Source organism: Mustela lutreola, chromosome 10 (assembly GCF_030435805.1).
Source record: "Mustela lutreola isolate mMusLut2 chromosome 10, mMusLut2.pri, whole genome shotgun sequence".
Lineage (NCBI taxonomy): Eukaryota > Metazoa > Chordata > Mammalia > Carnivora > Mustelidae > Mustela > Mustela lutreola.
In genome coordinates, this window is record NC_081299.1 from 50100955 (window position 1) to 50126632 (window position 25678).

At 37.8% G+C, this 25678-nt stretch overlaps 1 protein-coding gene and 1 pseudogene across 1 annotated transcript in view; both read right to left on the reverse strand.

Annotated features, from left to right (window-relative positions):
- Window positions 1-233: 233 nt before the first annotated feature.
- On the reverse strand, window positions 234-7000 carry LOC131809214 (rRNA-processing protein FCF1 homolog; annotated as a pseudogene).
- A 140-nt stretch (window positions 7001-7140) lies between these two features.
- The window catches only part of TM2D1 (TM2 domain containing 1), a 47502-nt gene continuing 28964 nt past the window's right edge, over window positions 7141-25678 (reverse strand). Inside the window, exons 5-7 of the mRNA XM_059136003.1 lie at window positions 25036-25109; window positions 9612-9741; window positions 7141-7455 (exon numbers count right to left, since the gene is read on the reverse strand). Of these exons, the coding sequence (XP_058991986.1) occupies window positions 9631-9741; window positions 25036-25109 (185 nt within the window). The 3' untranslated portion in view covers window positions 7141-7455; window positions 9612-9630. The remainder of the gene's footprint in view (window positions 7456-9611; window positions 9742-25035; window positions 25110-25678) is intronic.

The window sequence follows — 25678 nt, forward strand, 5'->3', positions numbered from 1 at the left end:
TAAGGACTCAGAGAGTGACCAGTGGAAGACCGACTGGGGTAGTACTTGAGGAGGACAGTCAGGGGGATTAATTGAGGTGAGACTCAAACCAATGAGGAAGCCAGCCTTGCAAAGACCTGGGGGAAAGCATTCCAGGCAAAGGAAAGAGCCAGCATGAAAATCTTGAGGTGGGATCCAATTTGGCATATTTGAAGCATGACAAGAAACCATTAAGAATCAGCAGAAAAGTGACATGTTCTCATTTACTTTTATTGCTTTGGCTGCCATGTGCAGAATATATTATTATGTATAAAAGGGCAAGAGCAGAAGGGGTACACTGTAGGTCAATACATAGTTGAGAATTAATAAACAATAAATTCGTGTCTTTGGATACCTTTCTAAAGACTTGCTGTAGTCAGAGCAATTTGTGTCATGTCTCCGGCAACTTCACTCCAGCACTTGGACTCAATCACAAATCACAGAAAGAAGACACATCATTTCCCCTGTTTCTAATGTCGTGATCATAAAGGGATTTCACTCATTCAAATAAATAATCAAATGTTGAAGTTTGACTGAAAACTTCAGAACCTTGCACTTTCATAATCACACCCTCTTAAATATCAAATGAGCTCATATGATTAAAAGGTCCAAACGCCACATACTTTCTAAAGTGTTCTGGTAAGACAACATTTTCCTTTGGCATAGGCAGCCCCAAAAGCTCTAACTTTAATCATTTGTCAAGTTTTAATCTCCTCATGGTTGGCATGTTCTGATAACATTGATGGGATAAAACAACATTCTGTTGTATGTGTAGTGATTGCTTGCAATTAACCTTAATTTGGGCTGAAAGTGGCAACATTTCTGCCTTACAGCAATAGCTCCAAATGTATTAGATTAGTATCTCCAAAGAACTTCGTATTAAAAATCAACAAAAATGCAATCTGCCACATTGCAGCCTTCTCTTACGTAAGGACAGTCTTTTTTTTTTTTTTCTTAAAGATTTTACTTATTTGACAGAGAGATCACAAGCGGGCAGAGAGGCAGACAGAGAGAGACGGAGAAGCAGGCTGCCCGCTGAGCAGAGAGCCCGATGCGGGGCTCAATCCCAGGACCCTGAGATCACGACCCAAGCCGAAGGCAGTGGCCCAACCCACTGAGCCACCCAGGCGCCCCACATAAGGACAGTCTTAAACGCAGTGAAGGTACCAGTAAGACTACTCTTTTAAGGGGCACCTGGATGGCTCAGTTGGTTGAGCGTCTGCCTTGAACTCAGGTCACGATTTCAGGGTTCTGGGATCGAGCCCCCGAGTTGGGCTCCCTGCTCAGTGGAGAGTCTGTTTCTCCCTCTCTGTCTCCCTCTGCCCATCTCTTACCCCTGTTCATGTACCCTCACAAATAAATAAATAAAATCTTTTAAAAGAGACTACTTTCTTGAGAAAGGAGACATTTTTAGCCCTTATTACTCAGAGTGGAATATGTAACAATAGTGATAATAGAAATAAGAAAAACATAGGTAAACAGTGTCCCAAACATACCTTACCTTCCTCCAGAAAAGGAACTTTCGAGTCCCCCGTCATTTCACTCTTAAGTACAGCCACACTACATAGCCCAAGAATGAGGAAGCCCTAACGAATTCCAGATGGACCCCCCCAATCCACAATGCCTAATGCATTCATTCCTTTAAAGTATATTCAATAAATAATGACTGTTACCTATGTCATTTTAATCTCTCAACATCATCTAATTGATATTATGATCCCTACTTATATGAAGACAGAAGGGCTTAGAACCATTATGTGCTCAGTCATGAAACAAATGACCAAGACAGGACACAGACTCAGGCCTGATTCCACAGTCCTGCTTTGATGCTTTTCCCAGCAAACTGTACTGATTGGATGTCAGACCTGTGATATCATGTGTTAGATCTACCTTCTTCTTTTAAATGTATTATCTACTCCTTAAAGTCTGAATCATATCAGAGGTTAGGGTAAGTGTATCTGCAGGAAGAAGGAGAGGGGAAGAAGAGAACAAGATTTTTGGGGTTCTTTGTTCTAATTTACACAAACTACCACTTACTGTGTCAAATATATGCATGCAAATAATGCACATTTATTGCAGAAAAGTTAGAAAATTCAGATAAACAAACAAAAAATCCACCCTGACCACATAAAAAACACCTGTAATCCCACCATCTATACATTTCTGTCATCATCTGACCTCAGCAGGACTAAGCAGAGCATGCCAGTATGATCCAACCTAGCACCTCTCTCCTTGTTATACAAACATTATCAGACTTTTAGTTCAGAAAGTGCTGCAAATGTCAGATAAGGCAGCAGTAGGAAAATCTTTGGGTTTTGGAAAATCATTCCTTCATCATAGTCTCATTTCGGTATTCATAGAGTATGTTGGCATCTGCATGATGCGAAGTTGGGAAGTTTAAATAATTTTTTTTTTTAATGGTAAACTATCATTTAAGTAAAAAGGCTCAGTGCAGGCTGGTAGTTTCCATACTGAAAACATTAAACAACATATTAAGAAAAATCTCTTATTACGGTCATTAGTGTCTCAGAGACTTGGACAGTTGTAACTATCACATCGTAGGCAGGATAGCAGGTATAGACCTGGGTTTCAATCCTGGGTTCAAAGTTTATTTCGTGACCTTGAGAAAGTCATTCTGCTTTTATGGGACTCAATTTACTTATCTGGAAAGTGGCGATGATGATATTAACTTTTTTCTAAAGAGTTAACAAAAATGTTGTGAGAACTTAACCATTTAAAATATAAAATGAGCTTAGCATAACATCTTGCACATGGAGAGTGGTAAAAGGACCTTTTATCAAGCTAAAATCTTCTTGAAATTTTAAGATTTTAAGCTTTAATATTTTTATATCTCTCATAAAAATATCTATTTTCTAAGAAGGTAAATGGCATTTGGTCTCCATCAGACAATGACTAGCCTTAAGAGCATTGCTACATTTACTAAGAATTAAGATAGTGGGCTCTAGAAAGATAATGGGGGAGCACCTGACAGGCTCAGTTGATAAAGCAACCAGCTCTTGATCTCAAGGTTGAGTTTGAGTCCACGCTGGATACAGAGATTACTTTAAAAAGAGAAAGAGAATGGCATCCGGGTGGCTCAGCTGGTTAAGTGTCCAACTCTTGATTTCAGCTCAGGTCATGATCTTGGGGTTGTGGGATCGAGCCCCACATCGAGCTCTGTGCTCAGCAGAGTCTGCCTGGGATTCTGTTTCCTTCTGCCCCTCCCTCTTCTCACACATTCTCTCTCAAATAATAAACCTTTAAAAAAGGAAGGGTGGGGCGCCCAGGTGGCTCAGTTGGTTGAGCGGCTGCCTTCGGCTCAGGTCATGATTCCGGGGTCCTGGGATCGAGGCCCACATCGGGCTCCCTGCTCAGCAGAGAGCCTGCTTCTCTTTCTCCCCCTCTCCCTGCCACTCTGCTTACTTGTGCTCTCTCTCTAGCTCTCTGTCAAATAAACAAATAAAATATTTAAATTTAAAAAAAAAAAGGAAGGGGGGTTGGGTAATAGGAATAAGTGTTACCAGGCTCATCAACTCAGCTACAAATGAATTAATCCAGGACTCATTTGGGTATTCTGTGCTGTTCAGTATTCTTTTTTTATTGCTAATCATCCTAATTAGTAGCTTTTCTCATTTTCTGAATCTACCTATCTTCCTTTTCCTGTCAGTAGGGAGAATAAAGACCACTGAGATTGAGCTTCCTACTTCCTTAAAAAAATAATAATAATGTCAAAAAGTGAGTGTCCACACTCAGCTTGTAACAGAGCAAATGGATAAATGGAGTAATCATGCTACAGCCTATTATTATAGGCTGTATAATAGCCTCGATGTTGTACTTATGGTTAGAAATGTATATGACTGGAACACCAGGGATTTTCCAGATTCTTCACTTAAGGTGCCAGTCAACTGTGGCCACAATGTTTCTGAGTTACTCTCTGTACTAAGCAGTCACCTGCATAGGTTCCTTTTTGTGTGGATGGTAACCATGCAAATCTTGGATCTCTGGCGATATTTAGAGTCACATGATAGTGTGGCCCCAATTTCTCAATTTCAGCCATTATGCAGTTATTCAAGGGATACAACACTGAGTATACTAAGTTGAGTTTGGGTTTAATAGGAAAGTTGATAAAGTTAGTATCAACCAGTATGTAGTCTGGTGGGTCCAGCTACATATTATATTGGAAGAATAAGCAGGAAGGATGTTGGGAGACCTCTCTTTCCTTGTGCACTAGGATCTTTCTTTTCTTTCTTTTTTAATCTATTCCTCTCTTTAAGTCTCCCAACTCTGAGATTAAGTATTCACTTCATGGTCACAACCTTTGCCGTCTGTTTCCCCATGTTCACATTGCACCTGTTTCTTCCGGGGTCACCTCCTACTTACTCCTTCTTAAAAAGCCTCTATCTTGAAGCTTTCTGGAGGGCATTAGATAATTCAACTATTCAGTATCCTGTATCAAACTAATTGATTTACCATCATTCCCCAATACTTCTCCATTACCTTGGTTAACTAGGACTGTATATAGGTATCAAGAACTTTAATATATGATTTTTTTTTTACTAAGAATGGCAATTCTAGAGAAAAAGAATCATAAATGTGTGTTGCTGATTTATTGGAATAACTTAAATACCAAAGAATACATAAAGGAATTGCATAAATAATGATACAGATATGGACTATTCTGCAGCCTTTAAAAATAATGTTATAAGCTATTAAAAATGTTGTAAAAGAATATTTACTGAAATAGAAAAATCTTTACGTGAAGAAGCAGGCTACAAAAGAGCATGGATAATATATCATTTTCATGAAGAAACTAAACTAATGCATGGAAAAACTATGAGGACATATATAAAAACAAGATCATCATAGTTATCTTTGAACTGTGGAATGAGTTTTTTTCTTTGTACTCCTTTGGTGTTTTCCCAAAATTTTCTGTGTTATACTTGTATTAATTTTGCAAATAGAAAAAAGCAAAATGGATGCTGACTTAATGGGAGAAAGGAAGAGGGAAGGTGCCAGAACCCTGGGGAATATCTACATTTAAGGTATTTGAATGAAGAAGGGGAACTGAGATCTTAGACTTGTACATTTTAAGAACTGGTTTTTCTTTCTGCTAGTTCTTGCTGTCTGCCAGTATTATATACTTAACCTACCGTTAAGTATCAAGCTTTAAATAATGGGAAAAGTCACACTTTTTTTTTTTTTTAATAAAACAAAACATACCCACAAACTAGTATTTCTTATAGTTCTAGGAATCCCATGAACAGATACTGGGCATACACAAAACACAATCTCTGAAGTCCTAAAGAGGTCTTTTATTTTAATACAGTGTAGGTAAGAAATCCTCCTGGGTAGAGAGGTACTTTTGGAAATTGTATTAATTCTTTCAGGTTAAAGTAGTATCATTTGTAAATATTTCTATTTAAATACTGTTTCCGTAGCATTGAAAGAACCCATTCCATCCCATCGTAGAGGGTTTTGGAGTAACCCAAGGAATGATCGAGCTAATCCATCTCACAATTTTGGCTCCTGCTCTAAAAGCAGAGTTATCGTATAAAACGTCTCATACAGCAAAATATGACTCATACTCACAGAAACTACTAACAAACAGCCAAAATAAAATAGCTCTCCATGAAAGTCAAATGAAACAAAATAAAAATAAAAACTGCATTTACATACACTAAATGCACTTACATAAAAAATAAATAGAGTAAGATACAGATATTCCATTTGTTAAAGAATGACATGTATCAGGCAACAGAGAATTAAGCAAAGTGGAAAATCTGATGTGTTTTTGTTATGTAAATTTAGGAAATTATAGAGAAAATAGAATCTATGAGTTTAAGAATGTATTGTGAAGAGACTTTATTTCTAGATTCTCTCTACAACCCTTTCAGAGAACAGCTAAGATGAATAAATACTTTGAGAAGCACCTGCTTTGAAACAAGACTTTCCCACTGGCCACGTTAATAAATGAACAATCATGCAGGAGTCAAGATGACTTTTTAAGACTGGATTGCAGGTATTTCTTATATAATTGAACTTCCATGGCTGTAGAAATGTACCGACTTTGAAATCTGGGCTTTGGGGATCCAGAGGTTAAAATCCAAAGCACTGTTTGCAACCAAAAGGAACTAGGAAATACTCAAAAAATGGACATCGACTAGCTAGCTTAACTGCAGCCAGAAATACTATCACCGTGAAAAGTCAGCCCCCAGGGACCATTAGCTCCTGACGGGCAGGCCTGTATATTTGTGTTTCGATCACTGCTGTGCCCCAGCATCTAGAATAGTGCCTCCCACATAGTAGACACTCAGCATTTTAATCAACAAATGAATCAAAGAGATCATTCCTGGTGTACATCAGGAGTCAATCCAAATTCATTTCATGTATCAATACCGCATAATCTCCCACCAACTGCGGAAGCTGCTACTGAATGACTAACCTGTTAGGAAACTAACTGTACTATAACCGTATATGTCTGAGTAAAATGAGTGATAAAAAATGATGGTTTTTACTCCTGAGGAGCCAGGACCCAAGTAATTGTGAAATCGTTATGCCTGTTACTGAAGAAAACATGACAGTGTTATGAGGACATAATGTTTCTGGTATTTCCGTCTTCTTACAGCCCTCCCCAAGTTACTGGGACTGCTTCCTTCAGACACTGGGGCATCATGTAAGGCACTTGTGCCAGTATCTGCCTGGCAGCGCTCACAGATGGAAGATATTCATCCTATGTTTGGTGTCCCCACCTTGTCCATCCAGCTTCCAGTACAATGGCGCTGAGCTAGAAGAATCAGCAGTTGCCCTTCCAAGAGCTAGTGCATCACTCCCACAGCAAAAAGGAGCCAGTTCACACTTGGGAGGCCTGCATCAGTGCCAGAGTATCCATGTTGCCTCAGGGTTTCAGACTCCCCAGTGATCTTTCGCACCACAGATACCAAGGCAGATTTGGATCTAAAAGCTGCAGAAAAACAGGTGGGTTCTCACACCCCACAGCGGCCCCGAGCAACATAGTAAATGGTGTTTGTTCACACTGTGGGTGAACTGCTTTGAAGGGTCAAAATGCAGAAGACAGCTACATTCAACATTTAGGGTTTTCTTGATAATAAAGCACTAAAAAAATGTGAATAAGTCATACTTTTATTTTTCAGAGCAAAATTGACAAGGGGCAACTTGCCTTTGGAAAAGGCATTAAAGAGTATTGGGGTAATAAGCTATCTATCTCATAGAGACAGTAGCCTAAGACTCAATTATCACACAGCTCTCAAAGAAAGTCCAATTAAATAAAATGTTTCTAAGTAAAACAACCAAAAAAAAATATATATCAACAACAAAAAGTTATATAGAATCCATAAAGTGGTATTTGAAGAAGAAAAAGGAAAATCTGGAAATCCACATACTGAGGGTGCTCTACTGACATCAAAGAAGCCGAAATCCCTAAAACAGAAAAAAGAAATACGTTAAAACACAATATTTTAAGAGTCAAATGAGGTTATTGTAGATGAACACTTTAACACTTCATTTACTCATAGGACATTTTTTTCTTTCTCTTTGAGTACTTCTATATATACTATAGGAAATCATGTGAATGACAGTGCAGAGATGTGCCTTCTCAATGAGCCCCTCAAGTTTTAAATATCAAATCTGAGTCTGGAATCCCAATTAAAAGTTTATATAATAGACTACAGAGAAAGAAACTGCTTTCCAAATTGCATTTGCTTAATTTTTCCACTTATGGTTTAAAAACAATCTGTATACTTTTGAAAGAGACACAACAATTTACAGCATGAAAATAGGACTATGTGAAACTGTACACACTTTCTCATAAAGTTGGACTATCAACTTCCAAAATGAAGATGCTTATGACAGAGTTGGTGGGGGGATGAGGTGGGGTGGGTGGTGCACAACCACGAGGGGAAGGCACCAAAAAACCTGGAAACCACCGGGAAGGCACCAAAAACTCAGCTTTGTACTGAGTAGTTATATCTTAATCTCAACTTACGCAGGTCTCAATTTATTCCCTGGTAAGAAGAGGCAGATGGATCTCCAAGCTTCATTTAAATCCAAAAACTCTGAGAGTTTATAAGAAAAGATCTGAAAAACTTTTTGGACAATCAGTTGAATAAATTCCTCAGATTCTGACAGGGTCTGTCACTGTTCAACTCTCACAAAAATAACTATAAGGTAGATACCATATTTTTACTGTGAGAAAAGAAAAACAATCTACCTTTGTGGCAAAACTATACTTCATACCCTATTGATACACTACAACATAGAAAATAAATGTCTGTCTCTCGAAGCACCTTCTGAGACAGAATCACCTGAAAACCCTTAGGACTAGGACTATGGCCAAAACATCTAGCCTATCTTGAGGTGCCTGAATGGCTCAGTTGGTTGGGGGTCCGGCTCTTGGTCTCAGCTCAGATCATTATCTCATGAGTCGTGGGATTTAGCCCCTTGGCAGGCTTCATGCTTGGTGGGGAGTCTATTTGAGGATTCTGTCCCTCTGCTACTCATCCCGCTTGTACTGGTCTCCATTCTCAATCTCTCTCTCTCTAAATAAATCTTTAAAAAAAAAAAAAAAAAGCCTAGCAGTCTTTCTCTCTGCCTTCTCTGAGAGCTGCGAAATATCACCTAACAAGTACCCTGTACCCTACATGTCATACAGGAATTCTCAACTGCAGAGGAGATTGTGCTAGGGAATCATTTTCCTGATAAGTCTATCAAAATCCTGAGAAAAATCTAGCATTATTGGAAGATTATTAGAATAGACAATGCACAGCCCTGGAAATAAAAAACCTTATAGTAGCAGAGTCCTAGAGAACCAGAGAGTTGAACCAGGAAGACTGATGATATTTCTGACTCACCCAAGTGTATTACCTATTTAAAGCTGTGACCACTTAATAATTCTCATAGGCACGGCCAAACTTTAGGTTAGCGTAAATACTTAAGAGCAGTTCAGGGCTGGGACACCTGCGTTGCTCAGTCAGTTAAGTGATTGCGTTTGGCTCAGGTCATGATCCCAGAGTCCTGGGATCGAGTTCCGAATTGGGCTCCCTACTCAGTGGGGGGGCCTGTTTCTCCCTCTGCCTGCTCTGCCTGCCGCTCTCTCTGACCAGAAAAAGAAAAAAAAAAGATTAGTTCAATGTTAAGACTCAATCAACCTTCAGGTTTAGGGAAAAAGAGAAGGAAGAGGTTTAAGGATCATACTGACCCCAGAAAAACAGGAGAGCAGCAAAGACATGTTGTACTGAACTCTCTCTATAACACATACCTTCCTCATAACCATCATGTAATATTATGAAATATCTTTTTGCATTGGATGCTATCTTTTTGTTATGAACTCTGTCTTCTAACCACAATCTCTGCAAAGAAAGACTGAATCAGGACCTGCAGGAGCAATGAGGGTACCTAAAAATGCTTCACAGAAGACTAGAGATGTTTCAGGCAAATGGAGACCTGTGTTTCTAGATAAGCAAAATGAGAGGTTTATGACATTAGATAACTTCCTTAAATTTCCTGTGGCTCTCACATTTTCATAATTTTATACAGATAATACACCATAATAAAGATTATTCATGCATATGACTTACTGTTTCTTTTTTAAAATATTTAGGGGTATAGCTGTGTTTTTCTAAATGTCTCATTAGTAATACTCAGTCTTATAAGTCTGGTTCCATAATAATCTATAATGTAGCTACTTCCATCTGAAGGTCCAACGATCTAGAAGAAAAAATTTTCAAAATTACCATTTTACAAAAGACATTTTCACAATACTTTATGTTCACTCTGCTAGGCTGCTACTAAATTACTTCAACAGCACCAAAATACAAGTTAAACAAACTCAAGTAAAAAAAGCATCTTAGGGGCTCATGCAGCTGAGAAGGATATTGGGAAGGATCACTGCATCAAAAGAGCCACAGGAACCAAAGCCTCAAGGACTGAAATTCCATGCCCCCTGAGGCCCTTGGTCTGGCCTCTGGGCCTTTTAGCTCTTCTGCCTTCATTCTGCAGATAGGCACTCCCACTTGCTTGCCAACAGCTCCAGAGTCACATCTGCAAAGCTCAGCAGCTCATCGTAGAAAGAAAGTATAATCTTTTTCCTCAGTGTTTGTATACCAATTCCGGGGAAGGACTGATTTTGGGTTTTATGCCTACTGCTGGACAAATTACTAGAGCCAAGGGAACAGGATTAATGTGATTGGCTATGCCAGTCCCTGTGGGAGGTGAGACAGTGTGACTGACCCTCCTTCCAGAATCACATGGAATGGAAGAGATAGAAAAAAACAAAACAGGCTCATTACAGCCATCGTGTCCCCTTAATCACACTTCTGAAAATCCAGTTAACATGATCTCCAAAAATTAAGATAGCAATCTTCAAACTGTAGCCTAACAGGCACACAAAGATTTACTAAGGTGTATGTAAGCCCAGACAGTTTTAAGGAAATCAGCTTTGAGATCCTTAATTCCCATCAATAGTCTTTGTAAAAGCGATACCCCTGATACCAAGCAATGGTGGAAGCATCATGCTAGTTCCCCTTCCCGCTTCCCTCTCCCTGTGGTCCTTTCTCCAGGAGAAACTTGATGACAGTAAACCACACCTGCCATCAAACCAGGTATTATGATGGCACATTGCCTCTAATGTGCCAAGTCAAGAGATTATCAGGAAATCTCCCTTAAGTCATTTTTTAAGACTTAATTTATTTATTTGAGAGTGAGAGAAAGCATAAGCAGGGGGTGTAGCAGAGGGAGAGGGAGAAGAAGCAGGCTCCCCACTGAGCAGGGAGCCCAACACGGGACTTGATCCCAGGACCCTAGGATCATGACCTGAGCTGAAGGCAGCAGTTTAACGGACTGAGCCACCCAGGCACCTCAGGAAATCTCCTTTAATCAAGACTCCAAAAAATATGCTCGCTCTGCCTTATCTTGTTCAAAGATGCATTCCCAGTTACATTTAACCTTTTTTTTGCTTAAAAATAATTTGCTAAATAATTTTTATAATATGTAATATGTTTATGCTGTTTTGATCAATTGTGTATCAACAATTATAATGACAATCCAGTAATTACAGAAAATTTTATCTTTTAATGTTAGTGAATCATGAAAATCATGGTAATGAAACTAATCTGTAGAAGATTTTTCAAGCATAAAAATATATTACATTAGGATAAAATTCTGTGGGAGAATGGAACTAGAAATACAAATTCACGGAGAAAAAGAAACTATGTAAAAATCACAATGGTTAGTGAAGGCTTCATTCATGTCTTTTTTAAATGAATGATATTTAAATTTCTATGGTATTTATATCCTGTTGGATACATTTTTAAATTGATGTAACAGTTTTATTTAAATATGTCAATATTTGCAAACCGGAAATTATATCCTTTGCAACTATTTAAACTTATGATGGAAAACTTAAATGTCAACTTAAAAACGTGTGGAGGGTAGGGATTTTTTAAAAAATTCTTTCAGGGGCTATATAACCAGAGTTTGAAGAACACTGTTGTAGCACATGCTTTGCTTAAAAAATAAGTTTGGGGGGTGCCTGGGTGGCTCAGTCCTTAAGCATCTGCCTTCGGCTCAGGTCATGATCTCAGGGTCCTTGGATCAAGCCCCACAGCAGGTTCCCTGCTCAGCAGGAATCCTGCTTCTCCCTCTCCTTCTCCCCCTGCTTGTGTTCCCCCTCTTGCTCTCTCTCTCTCTCTGTCAAAAGAATAAATAAAATTTTTTAAAATAAATAAATTAAATAAAAATAAGCTTGGTATTTTAAACTATTTGACAAATAGACTGGACTACAACACTCCAGGCACTGTGCTAGGCATTACACATGTAACAGTGAATGAGATACAATCTCTGCCCGCAAAGAGCTTATACTAGTGAACTATAAATATTAATAGTCAAATAACACAAAGCACTTTTGTGCTAAATACCATGCTGGGTACTGTTGTGCACTTTGACTTATTTGCCAAAGATGAAACTAATTTGGTTTATGGTTAAATTGGTTTATGAATGTTATTTAAGAATTTAAAAAAACCTTGGGGCACCTGGGAGGTCAGTGGGTTAAATGTCCGACTCTTTTTTTTTTTTTTTTTTTTTTTAAGATTTTATTTATTTATTTGACAGACAGAGATCACAAGTAGGCAGAGAGGCAGGCAGAGAGAGAGAGAGAGAGAGAGAGAGAGGGAAGCAGGCTTCCTGCGGAGCAGAGAGCCCGATGCGGGGCTCGATCCCAGGACCCTGAGATCATGACCTGAGCCGAAGGCAGCGGCCCAAACCACCGAGCCACCCAGGCGCCCCTAAATGTCCGACTCTTGATTATGGCTCTGGTCCTGGTCTCAGGGTTGTGGGATCAATCCCCACATCAGGCTCCATGCTCAGCTGGAGTTGGCTTGAAATTCTCTCCCTCCCTCTCCTTCTGCTCCCCACTCCCTGCTCTTTCACTCTCAAATAAATCTTATTTTTTTTAAGTGAAGGAAAAAAAAAAAAAAGAAATTTAATAAAACTTTTTCAGTGGTCAAGGTCCCAAAGGAAACTACTCTCGGCATTAAGCCGAAAAGGAGAACAATGAGTGACTACAAGTCACACTATGTTTTGAGACTGTACGAGGGGAACAAAGAAAAAAAATAAAGCCCATGGGGTGCCTGGGTGGCTCAGTGGATTAAGTGTCTGCCTTTGGCTCAGGTCATGATCCCAGGACGCCTCCTGCATTGGGCTCCCTGCTCAGCAGGGAGTCCGCTTCTCTCTCTCTCTCTCTGTTCCTTCCCCAGCTCATGCTCTCTCTCTCTCATTCTTTCTCTGAAAAAAATAAATCTTCAAAAAACAAAAAAGAAAAAAAAAAGAAAAAGTAAAGCCCAGCCTGTAGAAACAAATCAAATCATATGGCAAAAAGAAACACTGCCTAATTAGGAATATGTGCATAGTTTGGAACCAGGCCTTTTGTCCCATTCTTTTTTTCTTCCTTCGCCATCTCCCCTAACAACCACTCTTAGTCTTGTTGAAAAAAAATATTCAAGGTTGGAAATAAGAAAAATATATGATTATGTGACCTTTTCATGTCATGCATTTCTAATAAACCTACCTGAGGCTCACTTGCCTCTCTTGGGAAATGTAAAACTAACTAAAAACCAATTAGGACCCACATGTTTTACAATCTTGTAAAGTTATTCGTTAACATGTAGAAAAAAAAACAAGGTGTTGTTTTTGTGTTTTTGTTTTGTTTCCTCTGTTCTGTAGAGAAGATAGCCCCAAAGGATACAGTTGCATTACCTGGGAATACATGATCCAACTCTGTATCTAACTTAGCCATTTTCATACCGCTCCCCTCCCCTCAAACTCTGTGACTGTGGCTCCTCAACAACCAGTTCTAGCAAGGGAATTCCACTCCTCCTTCCAGAGACTGGTTCTGCCTGGGCACGGAATCTAATTCTGGCCAACGACCAATGATGCAAGTTCACTGTTAGCATATTTGCCCTTAAGAAGGTATGTGTATGTCGGGCGGTGGAGAGGGTCAGGGAATGGATTCTTTCTGCCTCTGGAAGTCACTATATAATGAAGTGACCCAAACCAAAGGACCTGAAAATGGCAAAGAGAAAGAAGGAAAGAGATAGGGAGAAATAGGAGGGAAGCAAGGGAAGAGATTGGGAGGGATGCTCCACTATGTCTTTTAGCTCTAAATTAACAAATCTTAAAATTACCTTATCTCTAGATTCTTGGTATGATAATAGTAAACTACCATATTATTAAAGCAAATTTAGGGGCACCTGGGTGGCTCAGTCATTAAGTGCTGTCTTTGGCTCGGGTCATGATCCCAGGGTCCTGGGATCAAGCCCCACATCAGGTTCCCTGGTCAGTGGGAAGCCTGCTTCTTCCTCTCCCACTCTCCCTGCTTGTGTTCCCTCTCTCACTGTCTTTCTGTCAAATAAATATACAAAAATCTTTAAAAAAAAAAAAAAAAGCAAATGTAAATTGAGGTTTCTGTTACCTATGGCCAAAAACACCTCATTATGCATTAGTTTTCAGTGTCCCCTCCACACACTGCCAGATCACTAAAGCACAGCTCTTGTTGATATTCTCTGCTAAAACAATTTAAACAGCTGCCTCCAAAACAACCAAATTCAGTCACTGTGGGAAAGCTCTAGAGGAAAGGAAAACTGGAAGAGAAAGCTGTCAGTAACTAGCTAGAGGAGGGAGCCTCTCTGGATCTCAGGTTTTTGTATCCCATATAAAGAGGAATAGAATAAGCTGATCTATACAGTACTTTTAAAGTTCTGTATCTTGTATGACTATGACATTTTTTTTTTTAAGATTTTATTTATTGGGCGCCTGGGTGGCTCAGTGGGTTAAGCCACTGCTTTCGGCTCAGGTCATGATCTCAGGGTCCTGGGATAGAGTCCCACATCAGGCTCTCTGCTCGGCAGGGAGCCTGTTTCCTCCTCTCTCTCTCTCTCTGCCTGCCTCTCTGCCTACTTGTGATCTCTCTCTGTCAAATAAATAAATAAAATCTTAAAAAAAAAAAAAAAAGATTTTATTTATTTATTTGACAGAGAGAAAAAAAGAAGAAGAAGAAGAAATTGTTCATCCTACTTAATGTTTAAGAAAACTATCTGTTGTAAAATGTTCAATTATTCAAATCCATATTCCCTGACCAAAATTTTTTTAAAAATTCGTTTTTAAGGATCTCATATAGACTTATGTACATGTGCCCATTATAAATTCCTTTATTATATGTATATTATTCAATTATTAATTGTGAAAGTCTAATTCTTTAAAAATATCCCATGCTGAGAAATTTTTTACTCAGTTAAATATGCCTATATCCATTTGTTCATTGACAACAAGAGTATGGAACCTAAAATTACAAGTTGGTTTCTCTGTGGAAGAAATAGCCTAAAGCCAAATACTACAGCATGAAGTATTTCCATCTGATAAGCTGGGGCAGATTTCCAAAATCTGTGGATCCATTTCATGGACCAAGAGGTTGCTACAGTCTTCATCTTCCAAAGGGGAAATAGAAAGGCCACTACACTGTAGGAAGCTGTTTTATACAATCGGCATCAAGGTCTTTGTGTGAGAAGTCTTAAAAACCACAAGAAAGCAACATCATATCCCTCTATATTAGTTTCCTATTGGCTACTATAGCAAGTTACCAAAAAACGTAGTGGATTAAAACAGTAGAAATTGGGACGCCTGGGTGGCTCAGTTGGTTGGGCAGCTGCCTTCGGCTCAGGTCATGATCCCAGCGTCCTGGGATCGAGTCCCACATCGGGCTCCTTGCTCAGCAGGGAGCCTGCTTCTCCCTCTGCCTCTGCCTGCCATTCTGTCTGCCTGTGTTCGCTCTCTCCCCCTCTCTCTCTCTGATAAATAAATAAAATCTTTAAAAAAAAAAAAAAAAAAAAAAAACAGTAGAAATTTACTCTCTTACAGACCTAAGGCCAGAAGTCTAAAATCAAGGTTATCTGCAACAGCCCCATATCCTACAGAGACTCTCAGAGGAGACAGACTCTGTTCTAAAACTCTTCTAGCCTTTGACAGCAATAAGTAGTCTTTGGCATTCTGTAGCTTATGGTCATATAACTCCAATCTCTGTCTTTGTCTTCACAATGCCTTCTTTGCTGTGTCAATCTTTTCCTCTTCTGTCTCCTATAAGGACATTTATTATTAGATTTAGGGCCCACCTGGATAATCCAGGTTGGTCTCTTCATATCAGGATCCCTAACTTAATCACATCTGCAAAGACCCCATTTTCAAATAAGGTAATATACCCAGGTTCCTGGGATTTAATATGGGTATCTTTTGTACTACCACACTTTCTCTCCTAAGGAAATGGTGGTGGTCTGGAGGCACTGGGTGGAATTTAAATTCTTCTTTTATTTGTTTCTGATTCTCTTTACCATGAAATTTTATTTGCAGCTTAAATGTAAAAAAATCTTGAACTGTTTACTTTAAGAGGTAAGTTCCTCTATGGCTGCAAAGTCTATAGCTTAAAGTTCCTCTATGGCTGCTAAAGTCTATACACTTAATTTGGTATATGAGCTGGATACTTATTTATTTTTTAAAAAACATGTTCTTTGAATATCTATTTATATGTAGATAGATAGATAAATAGACCTTTTTTTTTGACAGAGAAAGAGATCACAAGTAGGCAGAGAGATAGGAGGAAGCAGACTCCCTGCTGAGCAGAGAGCCTGATAAGGAACTCGATCCCAGGACCCCAAGATCATGACCTGAGCTGAAGGCAGAGGCTTAACTCACTGAGCCACCCAGGAGCTCCTGAATATATATTTTTAATTTATCCAAATATTATTGTTGTGGACCTTGTTCAGTTTTAAACTATTCTCACAGCATGCTATAATTTTAAGACATTTCCATGTAGTATATGTTCATCTAGGTAAGTGCTTCTAATTGCAGCCGAGTGTTAGAGGATGCATCCATTCTCCTATTAGTGTATAAATCTAAGGTTGATTCCAACTTCCTGTTACACAAACAGGCTGTAATGGACAAAATCTTTGCACATAACCCCTTGTGGACAGCAGTATAATTTTTTTCAGAGTAAATGCCCAGAAGTATTTACTAGTTATTTGGGTGATTCTATGAATCACCTATTAGTTTACTATACTCATTTAACTGTTAGGATCTATCTTTTCTGGTTGATTAGCATAAATTATTTGTATATTCCACATATCAATTCTTGTTGCTAGTAAACTTTTATTCAGTCTGTTCAGTGATACGTTGGTCTATGCGTATAGTATCTTTTTTAAAATAGAATTTTTTAATTTTAAGGTAATCAAATTCACTATTTTTTTTTCTTTATTATTTACATCTTATGGATCTTGTTTAAAAAGACTTAACCAATCTAAGGTCTCTTCCATTAACTGTATATGAAAGTTTATCTTCCAGGCCTGGGTGGCTCAGTCAGTTAAGCATCTGCTTTCACCTCAGGTGATGATCCCGGGTTCCTAGGATCAAGCCCCACATGGGTCTCCCTGCTCAGTGGGAAGCCTGCTTCTCCTCTCCCTCTGTCACTCTCTTGTTCAAATAAATATATAAAATATTTTTTAAAAAAAGAAGTTGGGGCGCCTGGGTGGCTCAGTGCGTTAAAGTCTCTGCCTTCAGCTCTGTTTATCATCTCAGGGTCCTGGGATCGAGTCCAGCATTGGGCTCTCTGCTCAGCAGGGAGCCTGCTTCCTCCTCTCTCTCTTTCTGCCTATTTGTAAAATAAATAAAATACTAAAAAAAAAAAGTTTCTGTTCTCCTAAGTATATACCCAAAAGAACTGAACAGGGGTTTTATTTATTTTTTTTTTTAAGATTTTATTTATTCGTTTGACAGAAAGAGAGATCACAAGCAGGCACAGAGAGAAAGGAAGGAAGAGAGCTCTCCACTAAGCAGAGAGCCCCATGCGGGGCTCGATCCCAGGACCCCGAGATCATGACCTGAGCCGAAGGCAGAGGTTTTAACCCACTGAGCCACCCAGGTGCCCCTGAACAGGGGTTGTAAATAGATATGTATACACAAATATTCATAGCAGAATGATTCACAATAGCCTGAACATGGAAACAATCCAAGTGTCCATCAACAGATGGACAGATAAACAAAATGTGGTATATACATACAACAGAATACTTACTCTTCAGCCATAAAAGGGAACAAAGTTCTAATACATGCCACAGTATCAATGAACCTTGAACACATTATTTAAAATAAAATAAGCCTGACATAAAAGGACAAATATACAATTCTATTTATATGAAATACCTAGAATAGGCAAATCCAGAGACAGAAAATAGATCAGAGGATACCAGGGACTGGGAGGTGTGGGAAATGGGGAGTTATTGCTTAGTGGGTACAGAGTTTCTGTTTGCAGTGATGAAAAATTTTTGGAAATAGATCGTGGTGACAGTTGTGCAACATTTTGAATGTCATTAATGCTACTGAACTGTATATTTAAAAAAGGATAAAATAACAAATTTTATATTTTACATATATATATACATTTTTTTACCACACCAGAAGAGAGCTTACTTTATGTAAACTTTATTAATATTGTAGTTTTTTTTGCAATTTTATAAACCTTTGATTTTGTTGGTGGAAAATGTATTTTTGCTTGAACATATTTCTGTAACATTTAATAAATTAATTAAAGAAAAAAATGTGGTTACTAGTACTTTTTTAAATTTTTTTAAGATTTTTAAAAAAAAATTTCTTTATTTGACAGAGATCACAAGTAGGCAGAGATGCAGGCAGAGAGGAGGAAGCAGGCTCCCTGCTGAGCAGAGAGCCCAATGCAGGGCTGGATCCAAGGACCATGGAATCATGAGCTGAGCCGAAGGCAGAGGCTTTAACCCACTGAGCCACCCAGACGCCCCTAGTAAGTACTTTAATACCTAACCTTTAACAATAGCTATCTATGCTCCCTCATTAATGTCTTTGCATTGTCACTGAAGTCATACTGGCTTAGGTAACTCATATTATCTTACAAATTTAAAATGTTATGAATGAATTAAGGAGGAAAAGAAAAACTAAGAATACCTTATATACCTCTATCAATGCACCCTTTTATGCAATCTAATCTACTTTTGAGTTTCTCCATATGAAGAATCCAAATACTAACACTGGCAAGATTAAATCATCTCCTAAAGACCTATTAACCTGGTGAAAAAAGTAAAGTGACTCAACTGTTTGCAATTAGAGGACAATGATGCAACCTGTGTCCATTCCAGTTCTCCCAAAAATATATATACTTTTAAAAGTCAAACTACATTTTTGTGTTCATAGTTGACTTCTCTGTGTGGTTAATTTTAATCTGAGGCCATTAAAACCCTCTTATTAGTCACATTTAAATTAAACACCAAAATTCCTATAAGGTGCCAGAAGTTATATATGCAGACCCCTGACTTCATTTGATTCAAAACCTGGTTAGGATTAATCCTAAATAACCAATATAAACATCATTCCTTAATAAATGAATAAGATTTGCAGCCATCAAAAGAAATGAAATCTGCCACTTGCCAGGATGTGGATGAACTAAGAGGGTATTATGCTTAGCAAAGTAAGTCAATCAGAGAAAGACAATTATCATATAATCTCCCTGATATGAGGAAGTTGAGAGGCAACGTGGGAGGTTTGGGGGGTAGGAAAAGAATAAATGAAACAAGGTGGGATTAGGAGGAAGACAAACCATAAGAGACTCTTAATCTCACAAAACAAATTGAGGGCTGCTGAGGGGAGGAGGGTAGGGCAAGGGTGGTGGGGTTATGGACATTGGGGTAGGTATGTGCTATGAAGTGTGTAAACCTGGCAATTCACAGACCTGTACCCCTGGGGCTAATAATGCATTATATGTTAATTTAAAAATAAAAAAAAATTTTTTTAAAAGAAATGAATAAGATTCATACATGGTATCTCCTGAAGAAAACCCAGCTTTGGGATTAGTCTCAAAACCAGTTTAAGATACTCTCTGTTTTTTGAACATTCCTTTAATTCACTGAATAAATATCTGCCCACAATAAAAGTGAACTAAGCGAGGGGCCCCTGGGTGGCTGAGTTGGTTAAGCAACTGCCTTCGGCTCAGGTCATGATCCCGGAGTACCAGGATTGAGTCCTGCTGTGGACTCCCAGCTCCACGGGGAGTCTGCTTCTCCTCTCTCATGCTCTCTTTCACTGTTTCCCTCTCAAATAAATAAAATCTTAAAAAAAAAAAAAAAAAGGAAAATAAAAGTGAACTAAGTGAAATCTACCTAATTAAGATCACATAACAGAGCAAAGGCTACACAAATTATCAGTCTCTTTAGTTATCCAGTTTATTTCCCCAACTAATCACACCAGGATTAAATAAGTAATACAGAGAGGGCTATTTGAAAGATTTGATATCTAAAATGTCTACTGGTTTTTATATACTGCTATCATACATCTTGTGAACTATCAAGGACTTAGATCAATTCTTCTAGTACTGGTAACTGATTGAGGGTGATTACAGATTTAGTCCTTCCTTTGATCAATAGTATATGTATGTCACAGAGCAAGGGAATAGGCTATATTTTGGATAAAACAAACTAGCTTACACAGAAGTGAACCTACAACTTGATCCTTGCTCATGCTCTAGACTGAAAAGCCTAGGCTTCTAAAATTTTTAGTAAAATTCAAAGAATTTAAACAAGATAAAAATCAAGATAACTCATTTTTATTTTTATTTTAAGCCAGCAGTTCCCAAGGGAACATTTTATTTCTGATAATAAATGGAATCTTATTATCACAACACTTTGGGGATAGACTATACGTTCCTCTAGGGCAGAACTTCAACTTATTATATCTAATAGGTCTCCCTAAACCCATTTTCACTGATGGCATAAAACCTACTTTTTTTTTTTTTTTTTTTTGACAGAGAGAACACAAGTAGGCAGAGAGACAGGCAGAGAGAGAGGGGGAAGCAGGCTCCCTGCTGAGCAGAGAGCCTGACTCGGGGCTAGATCCCAGGACCCTGAGATCATGACCTGAGCTAAAGGCTGAGGCTTAACCCACTGAGCTACCCAGATGCCCCTAAAACCTACTATTTATAGTTTATCATATCTTTTATTTTATTCATTACTTCTCAAGTGACACTAGGAAATGTAGAACTTCAAGGTCCTAAAGAAAAAGCAAGCACTTTTAAAAACTACCTTTTTTTTAGCTTCTCATCTTCCCTATTATTGGCACAAGGCTACACTTTTCACAAGATATATTGCATTCAGTTCAAATCAGCCCAAATTATCGATGGTATACACTATGTTTAGCATACTACCAGTGCTACAGTAAATTTTTTTTCTACTGAAATTTATGTGTGAAAAGTCAGACCTGGTGTCTAAAAGTTAAAAAAAAACACAGAAGCACTATATAATTCAGTGCTAAAAAAATTATCTATAATATCAAACTAGAGATATTTTATAAATTTTACAAATTTATAAAATTCATTAATGTCTTGGAATTATGCTGCTTCTATGAATTTCTACTTATACTGTTATTAGTCCCTTAAGGAGAGTTACTCTGTAATGTTAATAGGAATAAAAATGAAAGCAATTTCTTCCATGATGCATAGAATATTTTTAAATTGTCGCAAAGTACCCTGACATACTTCCAACAACTTTCTACATTCCAATTCATATTTCCATTTTCCCTCCACCCATCTTCATCTTTTTGATTTGTGGCCATCTTATCCCCACACAACGGAGGAAACTTTCTTTTTGTTTGGCAGATACCGTATCAGTGGTTTTGGTATAGTTAAAAAAAATCCAGTGCACCTGGATGGCTTAGTCATTAAGCATCTGCCTTTGGCTCCGGTCATGCCTTCAGGGTGCTGGGATCGAAGCGGATATCAAGCCCCACATCGGGCTCCCTGCTCGGCAGGAAGCCTGCTTCTCCCTTTCCCACTCCCCCTGCTTGTGTTCCCTCTCTCTCTGTCAAATAAATAAAATCTTTGAAAAAAAAAAAAGTCCAGATTGTGAGTGAGAAGTTTAAATGAAATAAAAATATTCTCCTATTTTTCTGATAAAAGAAATTAAATTTCTAATCAATCCATCATAACACACACACACATATATAAGCACAAAGAATGAATGTTTTAAAATCTTCAGAACTGCCTTATGAATAACTACAAAAACAGTGATTATACACAACAGTTACCTATAACTGAAAGACTGTATGCTACATATGTATCACTGATTTAGATTTTTGCTGAATGCACAAAAGGGCTGAACTAATTCTATGTATTATTTTATACTATTAATTCACACTGCCATTTCTATACTTTTTAAGAAAATAAAAAAAAGAAGAAACTTCAAAAGTTTATTAACAAATAGATACTCATTAAAGTATTTTCAGTAAATATAGTGACATGTAAAGTTTACTTTAGTAATACGTGCATTATGTTTTATATTACTTTGATTCAAAGATGAAATAACTAGACCTAATTTTTAAAGAGGATTTTCCTGGATTTTTATTATAAATACTGTGAAGCAAAGTATGTTTTTATAGGTTTTGAGTTCATGCACGATATGTTTCTGGGATCAGAGCCCAAAAGAAAAACATTGCTATTCACTGGAGAACAATATTTAATAGCAAAAAGAGAAAGAAAAAACAGGATGGAGAGAATGAGAAAGAAGAATAAATAAAAAGATGGACAAATGTAAAAGGTTTATGATAAGTTGGAAAAAATGTACTTGGGACAAAAACATTGACACAGTTTATGTTTTATTAAAAACATTTCATTTGCTGAAAAAATAATTCTTAAAAACTAAAGTAGTCAACATCACAAGTTAAGTAGATTAAATGATGTGTAAAGCAAGATTACACCTCTTATTTGACTACATTTGAAAAATTTATGTTTTCCCTAATCTAAAAGCAGTCTAAACCTAACGTGGCCATACCTTTTGAAATGTCTTAATTAGGAAAATTAACTGCAGAAATTCAAATACTCTAATTCTGTCTCAGTATTTCTTAATGCAATAGGTTCAGTTCGAGATCTTTAAGAAAAGAATGATTTGTTCTCGAAAGTTCAGGCATTCGTGTACCAGAAAGCAGTCGCTGAATCAAATAAGCACTATAATTTGATAGAAGTAAACCTTAATATAAAGTGATGACATCATTAAAGAAAGAACCTACTGTGAAAATATTAGGTAAATGGGTTTCAAAGGCATTAAATTTTGGATATCTTTTTTTTTTTTTTTTTTTTTAAGATTTTATTTATTTTTTTTTTTTTTTTTTTTTTTTTTTTTTTTTTTTTTAAAGATTTTATTTATTTATTTGAGAGAGAGACAGTGAGAGAGAACATGAGCGAGGAGAAGGTCAGAGGGAGAAGCAGACTCCCCATGGAGCTGGGAGCCCGATGTGGAACTCGATCCCGGGACTCCAGGATCATGACCTGAGCCGAAGGCAGTCGTCCAACCAACTGAGCCACCCAGGCGCCCAAGATTTTATTTATTTATTTGACAGAGAGAGATCACAAGTAGACAGAGAGGCAGGCAGAGAGAGAGAGGAGGAAGCAGGCTCCCAGCTGAGCAGAGAGCCCGATGCGGGACTCGATCCCAGGACCCTGAGATCATGACCTGAGCTGAAGGCAGCGGCTCAACCCACTGAGCCACCCAGGTGCCCCAAATTTTGGATATCTTAAAGAATCCCAATAATACATGAAATTCCTTGGATCCTCATTTATAGTGAGAAATCCATTTCCAAGCATATGTGCACAAGTACCTTAGCCTCTTCATGCCTGCTTGCCTGTCCTCCAGTCAGAGAAGGCAGGATATTTGGTTAGGCATATGTTTATGAATAAAGACAGGAAAATTCCAACTTTAAAACCAAATATTTTCCTTGTTTAATTCTGGTATCTTATTGGTCCATATGCTGCCTCCTCCTCACAGTATGGTACCCTCCTCACAGTATGCTACCCGAATCTCCTGGATTTTGACTTTCTTTTAAAACATAAGGATTAACATCAAGCAGACAGAATTGAGGAGAGGAAATATTGTATGAGAAAGAAGACCAAAACTGATGATGATCTATATACATACTGACACTCTTGCTGGAGACATGAGGTGCTCCATAAATGCTTACTGAAATGCTGCTTTGTGACATTTGTTGTGGTAAATTCATTCCCCTCTCTAATTTAAGAATCTTCATAAGTTAACCACCATCGGTTCAGTGCGTCAAACATCTGGTGGCACTTTTAAATGCTAAAGGACAGCACTTCAACACACTACACCTGCCTCCATACCACTGCAGCAGGAGAAGATGAGGTTACCACAGAGAAACAGAGAGAGGTATCAGGAGAGTTCCTGAATACATTATTTGGTTATATGGATTTGGTCGTACCCAAGGCTAGCCCTACTCCTAGATTTTCTACAGAATGCCCAGACAGTCCTTTTTTCTTTCTGTCTTAAGATACCTGGATTTCAGTTTCTATAATTTACAACCAAGAAACACTGATATAGAGTGCCTGTCCATTAAAAAAAAAAAAAAAGAAAATATTGTTTGTGTCTCCACATATTCATATGTAAATATCAGATCCCCATCAATATCCTATTATAGTAATTGACAAATGTGGCTGTGACTATCAGGAAAAGAAATAATATATTGAGAAATAATCTTAATCCCTATTCAAGATTCATAATACAAATTACAAAGATTCTCAGAAGTTATCCAGTAAAGAAATCTCAGTTGAATTCACATTTACAAATTGTATTTGAGCATAGAATCCTTTTTTTTAAAATGACAAGACAGTAGTCTTTTAGAACTACTAACTAGTAGAACACAGGTTGGGAAATGTTACTTGGAAACACAGCTATGATCCCCTAGATGCAGAATCTAAAGAAAAACTGGAAAAGCTTTCCTAACTGCTTTCTAAAATACTTATTTTTAAAATTTTTTTTACTTTCATTTTTTTTTTAAATCAAAAAAAGAATTTTTTTTCAGTGAGGCCAAAACACTGGGCAGACAGTGGACTAGTGTCTCAAACACTGTCTTCAAAGTGTTGAAAACCGTTCTAGGTTTTTATCAGGAAAATGTGGGCCAAAGTTTGGTGGATACATGCAGCAGGGGCAGCAAAGGTCAGGTTGATCACTGTCTTAAGGGTCAGTCACATGGGGTCTTGCTGGCTCGGGCAGTCCTTATTGCTTGAGGAGGTAGTTTCAGTTCCCATGAGGGATACTCCACCCACAGGGTCTTTTATGTGATTAAAAGATAAAATGTGGGGACGCCTGGGTGGCTCAGTTGGTTGAGCAGCTGCCTTCGGCTCAGGTCGTGATCCCAGCGTCCTGGGATCGAGTCCCGCATCGGGCTCCAGTGAGCAAGGAGCCTGCTTCTCCCTCTGCCTCTGCCTGCCATTGTCTGCCTGTGCTCGCTCTCTCCCCCTCTCTCTCTGATAAATAAAATCTTTAAAAAAAAAAAAGATAAAATGTGCTTTCTAATATATTTAAAATATACCAGGAAAAGATCAGAGAACTCATATTTGAATGGAAAAGTATTTCATCTTCTAGACCGAAACTAACTTACCTGCATTGAAATAAGAATGAAATCAATTAGGCTCCCAATTCCACAAAACCCTACTGTGCAAAACTTTAACAAACCTGGAAAAAAAAGATAAAGTCACTTAAAATTTGGAAGTCTTATAAATATTAACTTTACTATTTCCTAGTAAACCATTAGGTATACTATACCACAAACTCTTTATATATCAAGAATATAAAATTAACACTTTAAAAACTCAAATCTTCACCTGAAAATGAGAAAGGTTTAAAAAAACCCTCTATAGGGGTGCCTGGGTAGTTCAGTGGGTTAAAGCCTCTGCCTGCGGCTCAGGTCATGATCTCAGGGTCCTGGAATCAAGTCCCGCATCAGGCTCTCTGCTGAGCAGAGAGCCTGCTTCCTCCTCTCTCTGCCTGCCTCTCTGCCTACTTGTGATATCTGTCAAATAAATAAAATCTTAAAAAAAAAAAAACCCTCTATATAGAAAGCCACAAAAAATTAATTCACTTAACAAATAAGTATTATGAACTGAAATAAAAACTCAATATAATCTTACAAAATTTCTTATAAGTCCTAAAGAAATAAATCTTTAAATTGCATTACTCCAGAGCCATAGCATGTATCTTAGTCCTTATTTATTTATTTAGGCTTAACATATTATGTGACTGAA